The sequence below is a fragment of the Jaculus jaculus genome, chromosome 5 (assembly GCF_020740685.1).
Source record: "Jaculus jaculus isolate mJacJac1 chromosome 5, mJacJac1.mat.Y.cur, whole genome shotgun sequence".
NCBI classification, from domain to species: domain Eukaryota; kingdom Metazoa; phylum Chordata; class Mammalia; order Rodentia; family Dipodidae; genus Jaculus; species Jaculus jaculus.
Genome location: NC_059106.1, coordinates 66,851,272 through 66,869,164, shown reverse-complemented (window position 1 = coordinate 66,869,164; position 17,893 = coordinate 66,851,272). Strand labels below are relative to the sequence as shown.

Here is a 17,893-nt window from a genome sequence, read left to right as displayed (position 1 = left end):
TTATCATGAGTTGAAGACTAACCTGGGTTTCAAAATGATAGCTGGTCTCAAAACAACAACAACCAAACAATGTAATTATGAAAAAAATAAAATTTAAAATAAGAATGCAGGGCTGGAGAGATGGCTTAGCGGTTAAGCGCTTGCCTGTGAAGCCTAAGGACCCCGGCTCGAGGCTCGGTTCCCCAGGTCCCACGTTAGCCAGATGCACAAGGGGGTGCATGCGTCTGGAGTTCGTTTGCAGAGGCTGGAAGCCCTGGCGCGCCCATTCTCTCTCTCTTCCTCTATCTACCTTTCTCTCTCTGTCTGTCGCTCTCAAATTAAAAATAAAAAAAGCCATTTAAAATAAGAATGAAGTTTAAAAAATAAAGGAGCCTAATTCTGGTTAGGGTATAGCTCAATAGTAACATGAGCTTTGCATGTGCAAGACTCTGGGCTCAATACATAACACCAAATGCATGCGCACGTGCAAACACACACACACACACCCTCTAAAAGCAACACCTCATCATGACAGCAGGGAGGAAAATGCCAGAAATGGTGGCTAAGTGTAAAAATTATTTACTTCTGGGAAATGGGAAGGGCAGGACAGGAGACATTTCTCTTGTTAGTCAGAAGAAGGTGATTTGGTTCCAGAATTGCTGTCTTCCCCCACTGTGCCATCCATAGTGGCAAGCAAGACCCTCACACAGATTCACAGCTACACCCACCTCCAGCACACAGCCCATTTCCATACCTTTCCAAACTGCCGCAGAAGCTGAATGAACGCTCCCTTGCCAAAGGGGTTAGTAAGACTTGCATGGAAAGCAAGTGTTGGATAGTCCTGGGAGAGGACAGCAACCCATCGTTTCTAAAAGGAGAGAAGAAAACATGCCGGTAGATTACACCTTGTTTATTTACAATATGCAGCAGAAGCAGAGTTTGAATTACTGGAGAGCTTCAAATACGCTGCTAAGAAAAACGTTAGCTGTAGCCCTTTGAAATATCCCTTCAAAAGTGACTGTGCTTTGCCTTTATTTATTTATTTTTGGTTTTTGAGGTAGGGTCTCACTCTAGCCCTGGCTGACCTGGAACTCACTCTATCCTCCCACCTCTACCTCCCAAGTGCTGGGATCAAAGGTGTGCACCACACGCCTGGCAAGTGCTTTGTCTTTTGTCTAGGAACTGGAAAAAAAAAAAAAATTCAAACATGACTTCATGGCTACTAAATACAATGACCAGAACACATGTGGAGTAAACCAATGGCTGTTAGCAGCTAGCTTTGCTGGAGGGGCACACAACCCTTGACCTGGGGACCTTGTGGCTGCCCCGTGATGCCTGGTCAGAGGGTGGACAGTGGCCCTGTCCATCAGCGCACACAACATGCCGGTAGCCACAAACAAGCTCAAATGTCTTGACCCTTAATCATCCTGAACTACAGAAACCAGGTGTGATGCAGTTTACCCACATGCAGACAGTCTAGGGCCAGGAGCTGTACTTACTGTTGCCCACGCTGGAACAAGGTCACACTTGTTAAGTACAAAAATGAGATGCTTCCAGGGTTTTTCTTTTTTCAAGTAAGCCTCAATGTGAGGAGAACGAGTGCCCATCGGATCTCGAGCATCAAGAACCTGAACTACAACATCTGATGAGTCTATTACCTGCAAATCCCAAGGCAGAAATGGTTTGCCACAGTGCATACAAATGAAGAAATTTAAGGGAAGCTAGGGAAGTACAATAGTATTTAGAGACAAATGCCATGTTTGGTGAGGAAAGGAGGCAGCCAACCTCAATGCACAGTGATCAGAAATCAGTTTCCCACTATGACAGTTTAATTACATGACTATGATTGAAGGTCTTTCCTTGGATCATGGATATAAAGCCCAGCCAGTTAAATAGCACTGGGTCACGGTATAGGAAAGCAATCTGAGCTGCTTCCCTATGGAGCTGGATGAGACATTAACTCTCCCCAGACATGCACTCTCATCTATAAGAAGAGACAACGAGACAAAATAATTCCCAACTTCTCATGTAGCTCTACTGTGTAAGACAAATCTAGATGGCAACACCAGCTTCACTCACAGGCAATGCCAGTGCATATACGGCAGCACTGCTCATACAGGAACAGTGGCAATGGCCTTGTGCATGTGCGTGGCTGCATCAGGACAGGACAAGCAAGAAGTCTGAGCTTATCAGAGAGCTTCAATCTGCCAGTCACTCTGGCAATAAGACCATGAAAATCAAAGGAACTGCTCAAAGAGCTAAGAAGCCTCTTACCTTGTAGAGCTCACCCCATATTCTTTTAGACTGTCCCTTTTTATAGATCTCTTCCTGAGCTTCATTTCTAAGTAAGAAAGGACCCAACATGAATAACTATAGTACTATTAGGGATAACATGAGTACCTTAGGGAGAAGTCAACATATCAAAGGGAGGCTATCATACTGAAAGTGAAAGTAACTATACCGAAGCACCCCCTTCCCTGCCGCTGAGAGGATAACACGTGCAGCATAGTATTATCCAGGTTAAACAAGGGAAGTCTGCCATGTGGCTATGACATAGAACCTTGACAATATGCTAAATAAAATAAGCCAGAGCAAAAGAACAAAAATATAATTTCACTATTTGGGATGGTATGCCTAGTGAAGTCAAACTCTGGGTGATGAAAAACTTGAGGTGGGAGAGATGGCTCAGTGGTTAAGGCACTTGCCTGCAAAGCCTAAGGACCAGGATTCAATTCCCCAGGGAAATTCCCACAGGGAAAAACTATAAACAGCATAAATGTTCAACAGCAGAACTAGCCACAACAAAACTCCACTGATGTTATATTGCTGTTGACCGACATGAGAACATACACACACGTGGATCAAACCCGAGGCCTTGCACAAGCTAGGCAAGCACTCTACCACTGAGCTGTAACCACCACCTCTTAGTTTGAGAGGGATTCACTATGTAAACCAGGCTGGCCTTGAGTTCAAAATCTCTCATGCTAGGCTACAGAGATAGCTTAGCAGTTAAGGCGCTTGCCTATGAAGCCAAAGGACCCAAGTTCAATTCTCCAGATCCCACGTAAGCCAGATGCACATGGTGGCACATGCATCTGGAGTTCGTTTGCAGTGGCTGGAAGCCCTGGTGTATACCAATTATCTCTTTCTCTCTCTCTCTGACTCTAATAAATAACTAAAAATAAAATCTTAAAAAAAAATTATGCCAGGCAAATGGTTCACACCTTTACTCCCAGAACTCAGGAGGCTGAGGTAGGAGAATCATTGTAAGTATGAGGCCACCCTAACACTACATAGTGAATTCCAGATCAGCCTGGGCTAGAGCAAGACCCTAAATGGATAAAGAATTTTTTAAAAATTTATTTGTGTGTATGCTACTGTCAACAGCCACCAGACAACACTTGTGCCACTTTTTGCATCTAGCTTACATGGTTGGCTTGGGAAGTGAACTCTGGCCAACAAGCTTTACAAGCAAGTGTCTGCAACAGCTGAGCCATCTTAGCAGCCCCTAAAAATGCTGCTTGAGTATTGTATTTTTAAATGGAAGAGTTATCCCAGTGACTTTTAACTGCTTTAGAGTGTGGATCCCTGAAAACTACAGATCATTCCTCTCCTGTTCTTCCTTCCTCCAAAACAGCTAAAAATAAAAACAACCAAATCCCATGGTAAGTTAAGCACTGTTATGCATAACTCCATGAGGCTTGGCCCTTCCCAAGGTCACTTAAAGCATGGCTTTATGGATGATTCTTGAGGATTCCTGGGACCTTATAAAAATAACAAAAATTTATAAACCTGAATAAAAGTAGTAGAGTTTTCATTCCTTCTAGATCTCTTTTTCTTTCCAGTTGTCATATATATTAGTGTGTTCCATATACTTAGGTTGTGTTTTTTTGTTGTTGTTTGTTTGTTTGTTTGTTTTGAGGTAGGGTCTGGGACAATGACTCAGGGGTTACAGGCACTTGCTTGCAGGCTACTGGTCAGGGTTCAATTCCCCAGGACCCATGTAGAGCCAGAAGCACAAAGTAATGTATGCATCTGGAGTTTGCAATGGCCCATTCGCTCTCTCTGCTTACAAGTAAATAGATAAAGCATTTAAATAACAGTAATACTATATTTTGAAAAAAGAAACCTTCTCACAAAGAAATGAGGAGTCCCAGAAGACTCCAAAAGCCTACCTCACACCCGTGTCCTCGGTCACCAGGTCGCGATCCTTGCCCTGGTCATAGCTTTCAGTGGACGTTTCAGCTTTTTCTAAGAGAGACTGCATATCACTTGCAAACAAATTTGGCCGCTTTCTCTGTGATTTAGGGCCAAATGTGGTTTCAAAACTTTCAGTATCAAGAATATGTACCTTTGAGTTCTAGAAACAAAAAGAATTACAGGTAAAGTTTAGAAAAACAATGAAAAAAAAAAAACCCACCACCAACAAAAAACCACCTGGGAAAGGTTTCTGCTTTTTCTTTTTCTTTTCTTTAATTTTTATTTATTTGAGAGAAATAGAGTAAGAGAGACAGGCAGACAGAATGGGCGCATCAGGGCCTCCAGCCATTACAAATGAACTCCAAATGCATGTGCCACCTTGTGCATCTGGCTTACGTGGGTCCTAGGGAATCAAATCTGGGCCCTTTGGCTTTGCGGGCAACCGCCTTAGCTGCTAAGCCATCCCTCCAGTCCGGTTTCTGCTTTTATTTTTTCCAAAGCCCAACCCATACCCAAAGCTATAGGAAGGACATGTGCTCAGTCTGGTTTCAAGTCAGAAATACAACTCGTGTACTTCTATTCTGAAGTTCTGTGAGCTTACTTGCAGAAATCAAAAGTAACACAAATAAAGCAAATATGAAGTTGTGTAAGACTGGCCAAAAACATTGCTTTATTTCACTTAATCAAACTTTAGTCAAATGTAATTAAGGCCACAATGAGGAAAATTAACTTATCATTTCTGACCCTTTTTTGGAGCTTTGAAGCAAGTGCATAAAATTTACCAAATTCACAGATTTTGTCAAGGACAATCATAGTCAAATTTATGTTTCCTCTCTCTCTCTCTTTTTGTTTAAACTGACTGTTAATGCCAACTTTTTCTTGGAAGTTAATTTCTTTCATGGCTAAAAGGAATTGCTTGTTTTGTAAGATGCACTTTAGTTTCAGATAACATTCTCCCTAATTTAGGTAACGTTTTTATTAAATGCACATGGAACCTCTTCAGATGAAAAACATCTAGCAAAAGTCCAAAATAATAGGTTAGATGTGATAAAAGGAACTTGATACTAACTGGAACTTGATGTGTCTATAAAGGAGTTACAGGCGTAGGAATTCTTGAAGCAGGATAAAAGTCAAAGTTGGAGTTAGGATCTACCATGTAGCAGAATGTTCAGATTCAGCAGAGAATCTCCTTCAAAAAGCCCACTTTCCCCCCTTAGTTAGTACAAAGCCCTTTGTAAGCGCCACCTGTGAAACTTGGGATGCTGGATAAATCCCCCACCTTGGGGTTTCTGAGCAGTTACTGACCGCCCCCCCCTCCACTTCTAAGTCTTTCAGCTTGCTCAGACTCCGTAACTTTAGTTTGGCTTTCCTTGCTCCCAAAGAGAAGAATCACATTTTCTATTGCAATTGGGTTCTAATATTGAATACATCAAAGAAGACCAAATTTATCCTTGAGAATCTCGTAACCTATGAAGCATAGTATATGCAGTTTGGCCTTTAAGCCTGTGATTATGCTATAGTCAAGTACATATGCAAAACCTGTCAGTACTCTTACTGTACTGCTGCATAAGCACAATTCTAACATACACAAAGCTGAACGTACTGAAGTTAATGCACATCTGCCTGGATTCCCCTAGCTAGAACAATCTGAGAAGAGTCCATAGTGTGCCGTAGCTATCAGACTACCAGAGGTATGGCTTTAAGGCCAAAGTAGAAAAACCCATCAATTACTCTGGGCACCTCCCTGCATCAAAACACACACTGACTGCTACAGCTACATAGCAAACACTTGAGCACTTGATTTCAGGGCAATGAACAACTGGAATGGGCAACAAAGCAATAAATCCATAATAAAGCCTCTCTGTTCTTCCCAGAAACAGGACTCAATGGCTGGCTAGAATATGGCTTTAGGGAAAAGAGACAAAGAGAACAAGGGAAACTAGCAACTTGCCTGTGGTTCATGAATTACACTCATGTTTCCCTGAAAGAAAACAGTTACTCCACTAATAGGTGCCATTCTTCTCATCCATCATAAAACAAAACATAATTGACAAAACCTGAGGCAATAACCAGGCCTCAGTTTTTATTTTGTTCTGCAAGTAAACACTTTTCTTTGAACTGTTTAATCCCTGAATGCATGTCAATGTTTTCCTCCCCTCCTTAGACTGGAACTGAAGGGTATGTCCTGGCTATGTTTCTGGGAATTATTATTCAATGCAAGTAAAAACATTCAGGCAAACATTAGGCCATTTCTTTGTTCTATGTGAAACTCATTCCACACCAGCCAGATTCAGCCCTTACTGGACTTCAGACTCCAGCCATCAACAACCTGTATCAGTAGCGCCCATTTCTTTAGTGGAAGAGAACTTCCAAGAACATCACAGACTGGGAGACACACACATTGAAGGGTTCCTCCAGGCTCAGCCCTCACCTGCATCTTTTCAGGGTAAGACGAACTACCAGTTAAAACAAGTTTGCCAACCAAAACCAGTAAGTTAAAAATACTATTGCTGCTGGGTATGGTGGCTCACACCTTTAATCCTAGTACTCGGGAGGCTGAGGTAGGAGGATCACTGTGAGTTCGAAGCCAGACTGCTGAGACTAATTCCAGGTCAGCCTGGGCTAGAGCAAGACCCTACCCTGAAAAACAAACAAACAAAACCATTACTGTACCAAATGGTGCAAAAGTGATATGTTGTGTCTGTGTGTGTGTGTGGGGGGGGGGGGCGGGGGCAGTGGTTGGGGGAAGCCCAATTACTTTCTGATTGGACTTGAGATCAGCTTCACGAGTAGGAATTCCTGCCTGGTACTGAAAACCTAATCAAAAAGTCTATGGCAAACAAAAAAACAAAAAAAACAAAACAACGCCTATGGCTGGTTAGGTCAAAAAACCAAGGGGGAATTACTTCAGTTGCCAGGCTAAATTGATATATTATTATATTTTGTCCACCAAACTGCTCTCTAAATACTTGTTTATACCCATTTGTACTCTCATTTTTGGTTAAAAAAAAAAAACCAAAAAACTTCTCTTTTCAGATGGTGGTAACCACTGGGGTGACTCAAAACTCACCAAAGTGTTGAAAAATGACAGTGGAGTATTCAGCACTAAATGAGATCTCTATCACACTAAGGCTCAGGGACCTTGCTGAAGAGGTGGTGAAAAGAGGTGCCAAAGAAGGGGAGGGGTACTTACAATACTGTCTTTCAGATACAAAGTGACCTTGACATTCATGACCTCATAGTGGCTGATGCTACCTACACAAGATCTGTATAATAGGAAGAAAAACAGTGACATCAAAATAGAAGAAAGACTAAGGATTCAATGGAAGGGGGGGGGGGGGGAGAGTGGTAGAAACTGATTATGATCATGGTATATTGTTTTTTTACTTATAGAAGCTGTCAATAAATGTTTTTTTTTGACGTAGGGTCTTGCTCTAGCCCAAGCTGACCTGGAATTCACCATGTACTCTCAAATTCATGGCAATCTTCCTACCGATGCCTTCCGAGTGCTGGGTTTAAAGGTGTGCGCCACCACGCCAGGCTAAAGATATAGTTTTAAACATTTATTTGAGACACACAGAGAGAGATACCGAGTAAGAATGGGCACACCAGGGGCTCTAGCCACTGCAAACAAACTCCAGACACATGCACCACCATGTGCATCTGGCTTATGTGGGACCTGGAGAATCGAACCTGGGTCCTTAGGCTTCACAGGCATAGGTCTTAACCGCTAAGCCATCTCTCCAGCCCAAGTTTTTGTTTTTTTTTAAATAACATTACTAACAGCTGTCATCTCTTTCACTCTTATTAAGCAGTGTGGGACATGTGACTACCAGCACTTTACAGCTGCTTCTGCTGGGTCCAGTCATGAGGGAGACAAGTTATCTACAAAGGCCAGAAGTTAGTTCACAGAGAAACCCAAGAGTAGAGGTAGGGAAGAATCAGGATGGAAATTCAGGTCATACTCCAAATCTGTGTCTTGATCTAGTTTGATGGAGTATCTTCCTGAGCAGACTCAGGACACATTAAAGGTGACACTTCCTCACAAAGGAGACAGCCAAGTCTCAGAAAGTTCCCCAGTGCTACTTAAAGCTGAAGACTAACAAGACAGAAAGGTATGAGCATGGGGTGGCCCATGAAGCCCCATCCCAGGGAGCTGCTGCATCTTACATGAGGCTGGACTCGGTCATGGAGAAGAGACATGGGTAACTTGCTTTGCTTCATGACAACTTTGTATGGATCCTTCATTACTTTATCCATTTCCTCTTGAAATTTCTGTAAGGATGACTGCTTAATCACACGCGTGTTCCCTGTTTTACAAATAAAGAATGCTGCCATTTAATAAGGAGCCTGGGTTTACTTCTACACTCATCTTCCTACTGACACAGGGAAGGCAAGATACAAAATCACCCTCAACCAGTAAAACTCCTGCACACCCATCTTTGTCTGTGGCTGTTTTCAAACTGTGTTGTTTGTGTGTGTGTGTGGATATAGAAAGCTGTCTCTCCAGAACTCACACTATGAACTGATCCATCCACATAGACATACAATGGGTTTTAACAATTTTCCAAGCCCAATTTCCTAACTGGATGAAACTGAAAAATGAACATCCCTCAGTGGAACTGAGATTTGACAAACATCCTACTTCCTGCTAGTTCTGGCAAGGAAATGCGAAGCCAATCACAATGCTGGTTAATCTCTGGTGATCAACTTGACAGGATTGAGAATCACCAAAGAAGCAAATATCTGGTCATATCTGTGAAGTATTTTCTAGATGAAACTATTAATTGGGGGGGGACGTGCTAAAGGGATGCCTTAGCACCTGCCTGGAAAGCCAAAGGACCCAGGTTCAATTCCCCAGGACCTACATAAAACAGAGGCACAAGGGGACACATGTACCTGGAGTTCTTTTACAGTGTCTGGAGGCCCCCCCCCCCCACCTCTTTCTTTCTCAAATAAATAAGTATATTAATTGAGGTGGAAGGGCCTACTCGCAGTGGGCAGCACCATCCCATGGGCTGGGCTGGGGTCCTGGACTGTATGAACAGGCCAGAGCTGCATGAGCACCAGCCATGATTGCTCTGCTCTGCCTCCTCACTGTTGGAATGAGTGTGAGCAGCTCCTGTCATGACAGGCAGTAACTCTGAACTGTGAGCTGAAACAGACCCTTCCTTAAACTGATTTTTGTTTCAGTAATGATACTCTTGAGTAGAACTCACAAGTCAAGAGTCAAAGGACTTGAAGGAACTATTTAAAAAAACAAAAAAACAAGAGGGGCCTGGAGAGATGGCTTAGCAGTTAAGGAGCTTACTTAGAAAAAAAAATTTTTTTTAAGATACCATATTTAAGCTGGGTGTGGTGTCACACGCCTTTAATCCCAGCACTTGGGAGGCAGAAGTAGGAGGATAGCCATGAGTTCAAGGCTACTCTGAGACTACACAGTGAGTGCCAGGTCAGCCTGAACTAGAGTAAGACCAGAATAAAAAGAGATACCTTATTTATTTATCTGCAAGGGGAGAGAGAGAGAATGAATGAATGAATGGATATGAGAATGAATGGGCACCCCAGGGGCCTGCTGCCATTGCAAATGGAACTCCAGAAGCATGCACTACTTTGCACATTTGGGTCCAAGTGAGCATTGAGGAACTGAACCTTGGCCATCAAGCTTTGCAAGCAAGCATCTTTAACTGCTAAGCCATTTCTCCAGCCCCCCTAGAGCATTGTTGTTGTTATTGGTTTTGGTTTTTCAAGGTAAGTTCTTGTTCTAGCCCAAGGTGACCTGGAATTTACTATGTAGTCTCAGGGTGACCTTGAACTCACAGCAATCCTCCTACCTCTGCCTCCTGAGTGCTGGGACCAAACCACTTAATATTTGGCTCCACATCAGGCTGTTTAGTTTTCTGAGATAGGCTCGCATGTAGTTCTGGCTATCCTTGAACTTCTGATCCTGCTTCCTCCACCTCCTAACTCTAGGATAACAGGTTTGCACCACCACAGGAAGCCTGAGACTCTCACTTCAGAGATTAGGAAATTGAGAGGTAGATCTAATAATTTGCCAAAAGTCAAACAAATAGCAAAATTTGACTCCAGACTCAGGTACTGTCTCTCTGGAGTCCCAGTACCTAGCTATCACGCACCCATAAGCACCCCCTTTGACACTTTTAAATTTCTTTTGTGGTGCTGGGGATAGAACCCAGGACCTTATACATGCTATGCAAGCACCAAAGACCTCCATCACTATTCACATCTTGGACACTTCTGCGTTTCAGTTTGTAAATGATATCCAAACAAAAGGTATCATTAAACATGGACTGGAGAGGTAACACAGCAGTTAAGAACACTTCCTATGCCTGAAAGACCAGACTGCTCGAGTTTGATCCTAAGGACTCAAAAATGCACACCTATAACCCCAGTCCTGTAGAGAACCCAGATTTGATTCCCCAGTATACACATAAGCCAGATGCACAAGGTGGCACATGCATCTGGAGATGGCTAGCAGTTAAGGCGCTTGCCTGAGAAGCATAAGGACCCATGTTCAACTTGATCCCACGTAAGCCAGACCCAAGGGTGAGGCAAGGTGTGGTGGCACATGTGTCTGGAGTTCGAATACAGTGGTTGAGGCCCCTGGTGTGCCAATTTTCTCTCAAAAATAAACAAAGAGGAGTAAAGAATCCACTTTGCCTAGTGCTTTTCCACTACAGTACTCCTTACCTTTCTTGCATAAACCTTGGCAGTTTCACTATCAAAAAAAACTTCTGCAATATCTCTATCACACCTTCCAAGGCTCAGGGTCTATTGCGGAAGAGGTGGTGGAAAGAAAGAGCCAAAGGAAGGGTAGGGCTCCTTATAACGTGCTCCCTCCAGACACAAAATGGCCTGGATATCCATGGCCCGACAGTGCCTGACACTACCTACACAAGACCATCATAAGAGGAGGAAAAGATCCTGACATCAAAATAAAAGAGAGACTGATTGAGATGGGGAGGGGATATGATGGAGAAGGAGTTTCAAAGGGGAAAGTGGGGGGAGGGAGGGTATTACCATGGGATATTTTTTATAATCATGGAAGTTGTTAATAAAAATTTGAAAAAAAAAGTTTAAAATAAAAAAGATTAAAAAAAAAAAAAAACCAACCAACCAACCAAACAAACAAAAAACCCCAACCTCTACCTTTTAGGGCTTGAGAGAGAGCTTAGCGATTAAGGCACTTGCCTATCAGGCCTAGGGAACCAGTGCCCACAGAAGCCAAATGCACAGCGTGGCACATGTGTCTGGAGTTCGTTTGCAGTGGTTTGGAGGTTCTGGTATATCCATTCTCTCTCTCTGCTTCTCCCTCTTTCATTCAAACTAAGTACATAAATAAAATTATTTAATAAATTTTTTAGCCAGGTGTGGTGGTGCATACCTTTAATCTTAGCACTTGGGAGGCAGAGGTAGGAGGATCACCATGAGTTTGAGGCCACCCTGAGACTACACAGAAACCCTACCTTGAAATGCCAAAAAAAAAAAAAAAAAAAAAAATTAAACTGCCTTTTAGACACTTCCACATTTATGTCTTTTCCATATGACATACATTTGTAGAGCAAAGAATGGAGGCGATACTCACCAAACCACTTAATATTTGGCTCCACTCGTGCCACTGTGCCGGAAGCTACCGTTGACTGATACTGCAGCGGTCTAATGACTTTGCCACGACTATTCCTAAAGAGAGGAAATAACAGATTTTGGTTGATGACAGAAGAAAGGCAACAACAGCAAAGGCTGGTTTACAGAATACCCTTTCCATCAAAAGGACTTTTTTCCCCTGGTTTAAAATACTCATGAAATACAGACTTGAGTAAACAAAAAGTCCTCCTACATTTGAAACAGACTGCCCCAAAGCCATTTAACTTCTTGCAACAGCACGTAATGATTTCTGTGAGATGAGTAACAATGCTGATGTTTAAAGAGCCACTGACTGTTTGTTTGCTTTTGTAAAAAAAAAAAAAAGAAAGAAAGAAAGAAAGAAATCACATACTTGAGTTTTGGGGATAATTATTTAAAGACTGGTTTAAATGAATTTTAAGTGGAGGGTGATTTATCCTGGTACTCAAAATTCTAAAACAAACTGCAAAGAAGGTGACTAATGCAGATGAGGTTTCTTGACATTTGTGTTTTAGACACATCTTTTAGAAGAAATGAATCTAATTACCCAACAAATTAAGACCAGCTAGCAGAATGCCACTCTCAGCAAGTCCCTGGGGTTGAGGCTGCCTCAGCACAACTCAGAGTTGTAATGAGTTTACAAGTGTCACAACGCTGTGATCTAAAAATTGGCTCTAAAAATCAAGTTTCCCGGCAGTTTTCATGACTAGTCTTATATTCTTTGTATTTCCATTTAATTGACAGTTAAGTCCAAGATTGAACATGACATTCACGGAGACCAGCATGGGAGGAATGAGACCTCTATTTGTTGGGACATATTAGGAAACCACCACCACTTCACCATCTATGACGCATGTCTTTAACCAGAAATTAATGCATCATTAAAATGACACTCACAGAAAATGGACTATGAAAATAGCCTCCTTTTGTCTGGAAAAAGTGGGAGTGGGAACAATAAAGGCTGAACAGGTCTCAGTTACAAGAGCACGCAGGAGAGAGGAAGACGGCAGAGCCCAATGCTCACCTGCGCTCCTTCTGCCTGTACATATTCAGGCGCCGGATTGTGGCCCGATCCCTCATGTTCTGGCCTCCTGCTCCCTGTACTCGATCTAGGAATGGCAAAAGTAGACAGTTTACCATTTGATGAACAGTGTGAACACAGGCACTGATTATACTGCACAAAGCAGCCTACCCAACTATTTAAAGTGGTACTTCACAACAAAATCTCTACTTCTGGGCTAGAGTGATGGCTCAGAGATTAAGGAGTTTGCATGCAAAACCTGATGGCTGGGTTTGATTATCCAGTACTCACATAAAGCCAGATGCATGAAGTAGCACATGTGTCTGAAGTTTATATGCACTGGCAAGAGACCCTGGCACACCCATTCTCCCCCCACCCACCGGCCCAAATTTTCTTGCAAATAAATTAATAAAAATTAAAAAAAAATTAGGACTGGAGAGATGGCTTAGTGGTTATTTGTCTGCAAAGAAGGGACCCATGTTCAATTCCCTAGTACCCACATAAACCAGATGCACAAGGTGGCGCATGTGTCTGGAGTTAATATGCAGTGGCTAGAGGCCCTGGTGCACCCATTCTCTCCACCTCTCTCTCTCAAAATCAGCCAGGGGCTGGAAAGATGGCTTAGCAGTTAAGGCGTTTGCCTATGAAGCCTAAGGACCCAGGTTTGATTCTCTAGGACCTATGTAAGCCAGATGCACAAGGGGCACATGCATCTGGAGTTTGTTTGAAGTTGACTGGAGGCCCTGGCACATCCATTCTCTATCTGCCTTTCTCTCTTCTCCCTCCCTCTCTCTCCAAAAAAATTTTAAATATTTTATTTTTATTTATTTATTTATTTGACAGAGAAGCGGGGAGGAGAGAAGAGATAGGATGGGCATGCCAGGGCCTCCAGCCACTGCAAACAAACTCTAGACACATGCATCCCCTTGTGCATCTGGCTAATGTGGATCCTGGGGAATCGAACCTGAGTCCTTTGGCTTTGCAGGCAAACACCTTCACCGCTAAGCCACCCCTCCAGCCCCATACACACACACACATGCACACGAGGTAGGATCTCACTCGAGTCCAGGCTGACCTGGAATATACTACATAGTCTCAGGGTGGCCTCAAACTCACGGTGATCCTCCTACCTCTGCCTCCCGAGTGCTGGGAATTAAAGGCATGTGCCACCACACCCAGCTTTCATAAAAATAGATTTAAAAATCTTTTTTTTTTTTTTTAAATCAGGGGCTAGAGAGATGTCTTAGAGGTTAATAAGGTGCTTGCCTACAAAGCTGAAGGACCCAGGTCCAACTACCCAGGACCCAAGTAAGCCAGATGTACAAAGGGGTGCATGCGTCTGGAGTTCGTTTGCAGTGGCTGGAGGTCCTGGTGTGCCCATTCTCTCTCTTTCTCTACCTACCTGTTTCTGTATCTCTCCCTCTCTCAAATTAATAAATAAAATATTTTAAAAAATTAGCCAGGCAAGGTGACACATGCCTTTAATCCCAACACCCAGGATGCTGATAAAGGACTGCTGTGAGTTCAAGGCCACTCTGAGACTACAGAGTGAATTCCAGGTTGGCCTGGGTGGGTTAGAGCAAGACCAAACTTGAAAAAAACAACAAAAACATTCTACTTTCTCAACATACTGGTCCAACAAATTACTCCCCTAACATAACTAGATCCAACCCTTGAACTTCAATAGTATGATGATTATAGCTCATATTGTTAGCTCTTATGGCACCATGCTATATCCACTACAGATAGCATCTCAATCCATACAATAACACAGAGCTATATGATGCTATGCTGCAGGTTAAGAAATGGAAGAACAATGAGCAGTCACTCCATGCCTAAGTCATATGGCTTCTAATTGAAAGAGCCAGAATTTGAACGCAAGCACTAACCACAAAGACATCCATCTGGATTTCAGCCCATCTATGAGTGTCTGATACATGCAAGGCACTATGGGGTCTACACTTTTAATACATTTGCATTTTTTTTTTTTTTGAGGTAGGGTCTCACTCTAGCTCAGGCTGACCTGGAATTCACTATGTATTCTCAGGGTGGCCTTGAACTCATGGAGATCCTCCCACCTCTGCCTCCTGAGTGCTGGAATTAAAGGCGTGTGCCACCAGCCTTTTTTTAAAAAAATTATTTATTTATTTATTAGAGAGAGGTGGGGGGGGAGGAGGATGGATGGATGGATGGATACAGAAATAGGCAGGGAGAGAATGGATGCGCCAGGGCCTCCAGACACTACAAATGAATGCCAGATGCAAGCACTTCTTTGTGTATCTGGCTCTACGTAGGTCCTGTGGAGTCGAACCCGGGTCCTTTGGCTTTGCAGGCAAACGCCTTAATAAGCCATCTCCCCAGCCCCTTCATGGGCAATGGGCATTCTTAATGCAGTGGTTTCTTAAAATAGCAATCCATGCCTTCCATTGGGGGGGGGGAGTCATAAACAATATAATAATAATTAGTAGCCTAGCTTGCACTTGGGAGCCCTTCAAATTACCTGTTTGCTCCAGAAGTATAGGACATTCTACTCAATAAGTGTGCCAATTAAGGCAAGCTACTTTTCTGATTCTTTGGGGGGGGGGGGATTTATTTTATTTATTTCTTAGAGACAGAGAGAGGGAGATAAAGAGAGAGTGAGAAAGAATGGGCATGCCAGAGACTCTAGCGACTGCAAACAAACTCCAGATGCATGCACCACCATGTACAGCTGGCTTACGTGGGACCTGGAGAATCGAACCTGGGTCCTTAGGCTTCACAGGCAAGCGCCGTAACTGCTAAGCCATCTCTCCAGCCCTACTTTTCTGATTTTTGGTTGGGACTCTTTACCAATAAAATCATGGAGTCTGGGAACCTTTTCAGGCCCAACGTTCTGCGATTTCAGTCTATATCGACTGGATTTACTTATTATCTATCCAGGAGAAACATAAACATGAATTAAGTCGTTAAAAACTCCAAATCAAAAAAAAAAAACAACACTCTAAACCATAACCATAACAGAGTTTTATGAGCTAAACGCGAATGGGGTTCCCCGAAAGTCCATCTTGTTCATCGTGTGGGTGAAAATATCACATCTCCAAAACAGCGACTTGAAATAATCATACTACTTATCTGGAGTTTGTTATACACCTTACCAGTCAGGTTGATTGCAAGGGCCCTTATTACACGGTTAAAGCCAAACTGGCACAACTGTGTGGTCCAGGTGTAAAAGGTCCTCTGAATCAGCCTTCACTTTTTCGGTTTTGTTTTGGTGGGGAGGGGATCTTGATGTGCAGCCCAGGCTGGCCTCCAACTAGCGACCCTCCCGCCTCAGCCTCCCGAGGGCTGGGATGACAGGCGTGTGACGCCCCCAGGATCCTGGTATAATCTTTCTGTGCACCTCAGAGCTGGAGAGGACCCCCAGGGTTGGTACCCAGAAGTGGGGCCGCTACTGCTGTAAACCTGCCCATGTGGTTCGTGCGCCTTTGAAACTGTTTTACGGGGTAGAGGGGGGAGGGATGTGGAAGACCGAGTGGCTCCACCTCGAGCCTGCTCGACGTGCAAGCTGTCAGATCCTCAGGGCCCCGAGGCGTGACACCCTTGCTCGTGCGGAGTGCTGCTCTCCTCCTCGTCCCCCGAAGCCACCGGGCTCGAGGTCACGCCGGCGCCCTCCCCCCGGCTCCCCGCTCGCCGTGCCCCGCCGCCGTACCCGGGTTGGTGCTGGCCGTGGAGGGGTTGACGGTGCTCCGTCCTTTGAACTTGGGCTTCACCATCTTGGCGACGGCTCCGGGTTCCGCTCTGCCTTACCGCGGGATAAAAACCAGCTCCAACTTCCCAGGCCCGGCCCGAGGGGACCCGCGCGAACCTCTCCGGACCACGCGAGCGGTGCGGAGCGCGTCACTTCCGCTCGCGCCACGCTCTGCCCCGCGCGGCTTCCGGAAGACGCGCCCGGGCGCGCGCGGCCACACCCTCGGCCCCGCCCACGTCCCCGGCGCTTCCGGCTCCACCGCCCCCGCCCTGGCAACCGCCAAGCCGCCCCTCCTTAGCAACCTCCTGGTTACGCTGACGCGCCGCCCCAGGCGGAAGCCTCTTCTCAGACCCACGGCGGGCATTTCTTTTCAAAAGGTGTCCCCGAACCTTTCCAAAAGTGACCCTGGGACGGCAGGCCAATGCCAGAACACGGCATCCTCCTCCTAAAAACAACCTAAAACTTCAGGCTGGAGCTGGAGAGATAGCTTAGCCATTAAGGGACTTGCCTGCGAAGCCTAAGGACCCAGGTTCCATGTAAGCCAGATGCACAAGGTGGCGCATGCGTCTGGAGTTCGTTTGCAATGGCTACAGGCCCTGGACCACCCATTCTCTATATATATCTGCCTCCCTCCCTTTCTGTCTCTAATAAATAAATACAATATTTTAATAAAAAACAAAAACAAAACTTTAGGCTGGAGCTGGAGCTCAGTAGTAGGGCATACAGTTAGAATGCACAAGGACCTGGGTTCAATCCCCAGTCAAGACGATACTTAATTAATTAATTAATGATCTAATGGTTTATCATCAGAAGGAGAGAGGTGTACAGAGAGATTGATTTTCAAACTCCTTAACTCTCTGCCAACCCTACAGGAAGTCTTGTGATCTGGCTCCTGCCTGTTTATCTTACTTCACTCATACCTTCCTTTGACATTGAATGTCCTGGCAACTGAGTCACTGTATTTTTGAATTTTTAAAAAGTATATTTTATTTATTTATTTAAGAGTAATAGGCTGGTGGGCGGTGGAGGGGGGAGAGAATGGACACTCCAGGGCCTCCAACCAGTGCAAATGAACTCCAGATGTATGCACCCCTTGTGCTTCTGGCTTACATGGGTCCTGGAGAATCAAACCGGGATCCTTTGGCTTGGCAGGAAAACCCCTTAACCACTAAGCCATCTCTTCAGCCCTATTCTTGAATTTTTGCATAATTCGTTCCTTGTGGTCATTCAGTCCATGTTCTAATGTCTTAGCAATTAAGCCAGGAGTGGTGGCTCACACCTTTAATACCAGCACTCTGGAGGCTGAAGAAGGAAGATTACCA

The 17,893-nt window shown here is 44.2% G+C and overlaps 1 protein-coding gene across 2 annotated transcripts in view; it reads right to left on the bottom strand.

Moving 5' to 3' along the window:
* Gnl2 (G protein nucleolar 2) overlaps window positions 1–16,725 on the bottom strand; it is a 29,489-nt gene extending 12,764 nt beyond the window's left edge. The window contains exons 1-8 of one of the 2 annotated variants that reach the window (XM_004665210.3): window positions 16,533–16,725; window positions 12,848–12,932; window positions 11,786–11,880; window positions 8,350–8,489; window positions 4,155–4,339; window positions 2,254–2,320; window positions 1,479–1,637; window positions 734–847 (exon numbers count right to left, since the gene is read on the bottom strand). In XM_004665210.3, coding sequence (XP_004665267.1) covers window positions 734–847; window positions 1,479–1,637; window positions 2,254–2,320; window positions 4,155–4,339; window positions 8,350–8,489; window positions 11,786–11,880; window positions 12,848–12,932; window positions 16,533–16,596 — 909 coding nt within the window. In that variant the 5' untranslated portion in view covers window positions 16,597–16,725. Of the gene's footprint in view, window positions 1–733; window positions 848–1,478; window positions 1,638–2,253; window positions 2,321–4,154; window positions 4,340–8,349; window positions 8,490–10,036; window positions 10,062–11,785; window positions 11,881–12,847; window positions 12,933–16,532 lie in introns of those variants that run through there. The other variant, XM_045150332.1, reaches the window with a different exon arrangement.
* Between the last annotated feature and the right edge of the window lie 1,168 nt (window positions 16,726–17,893).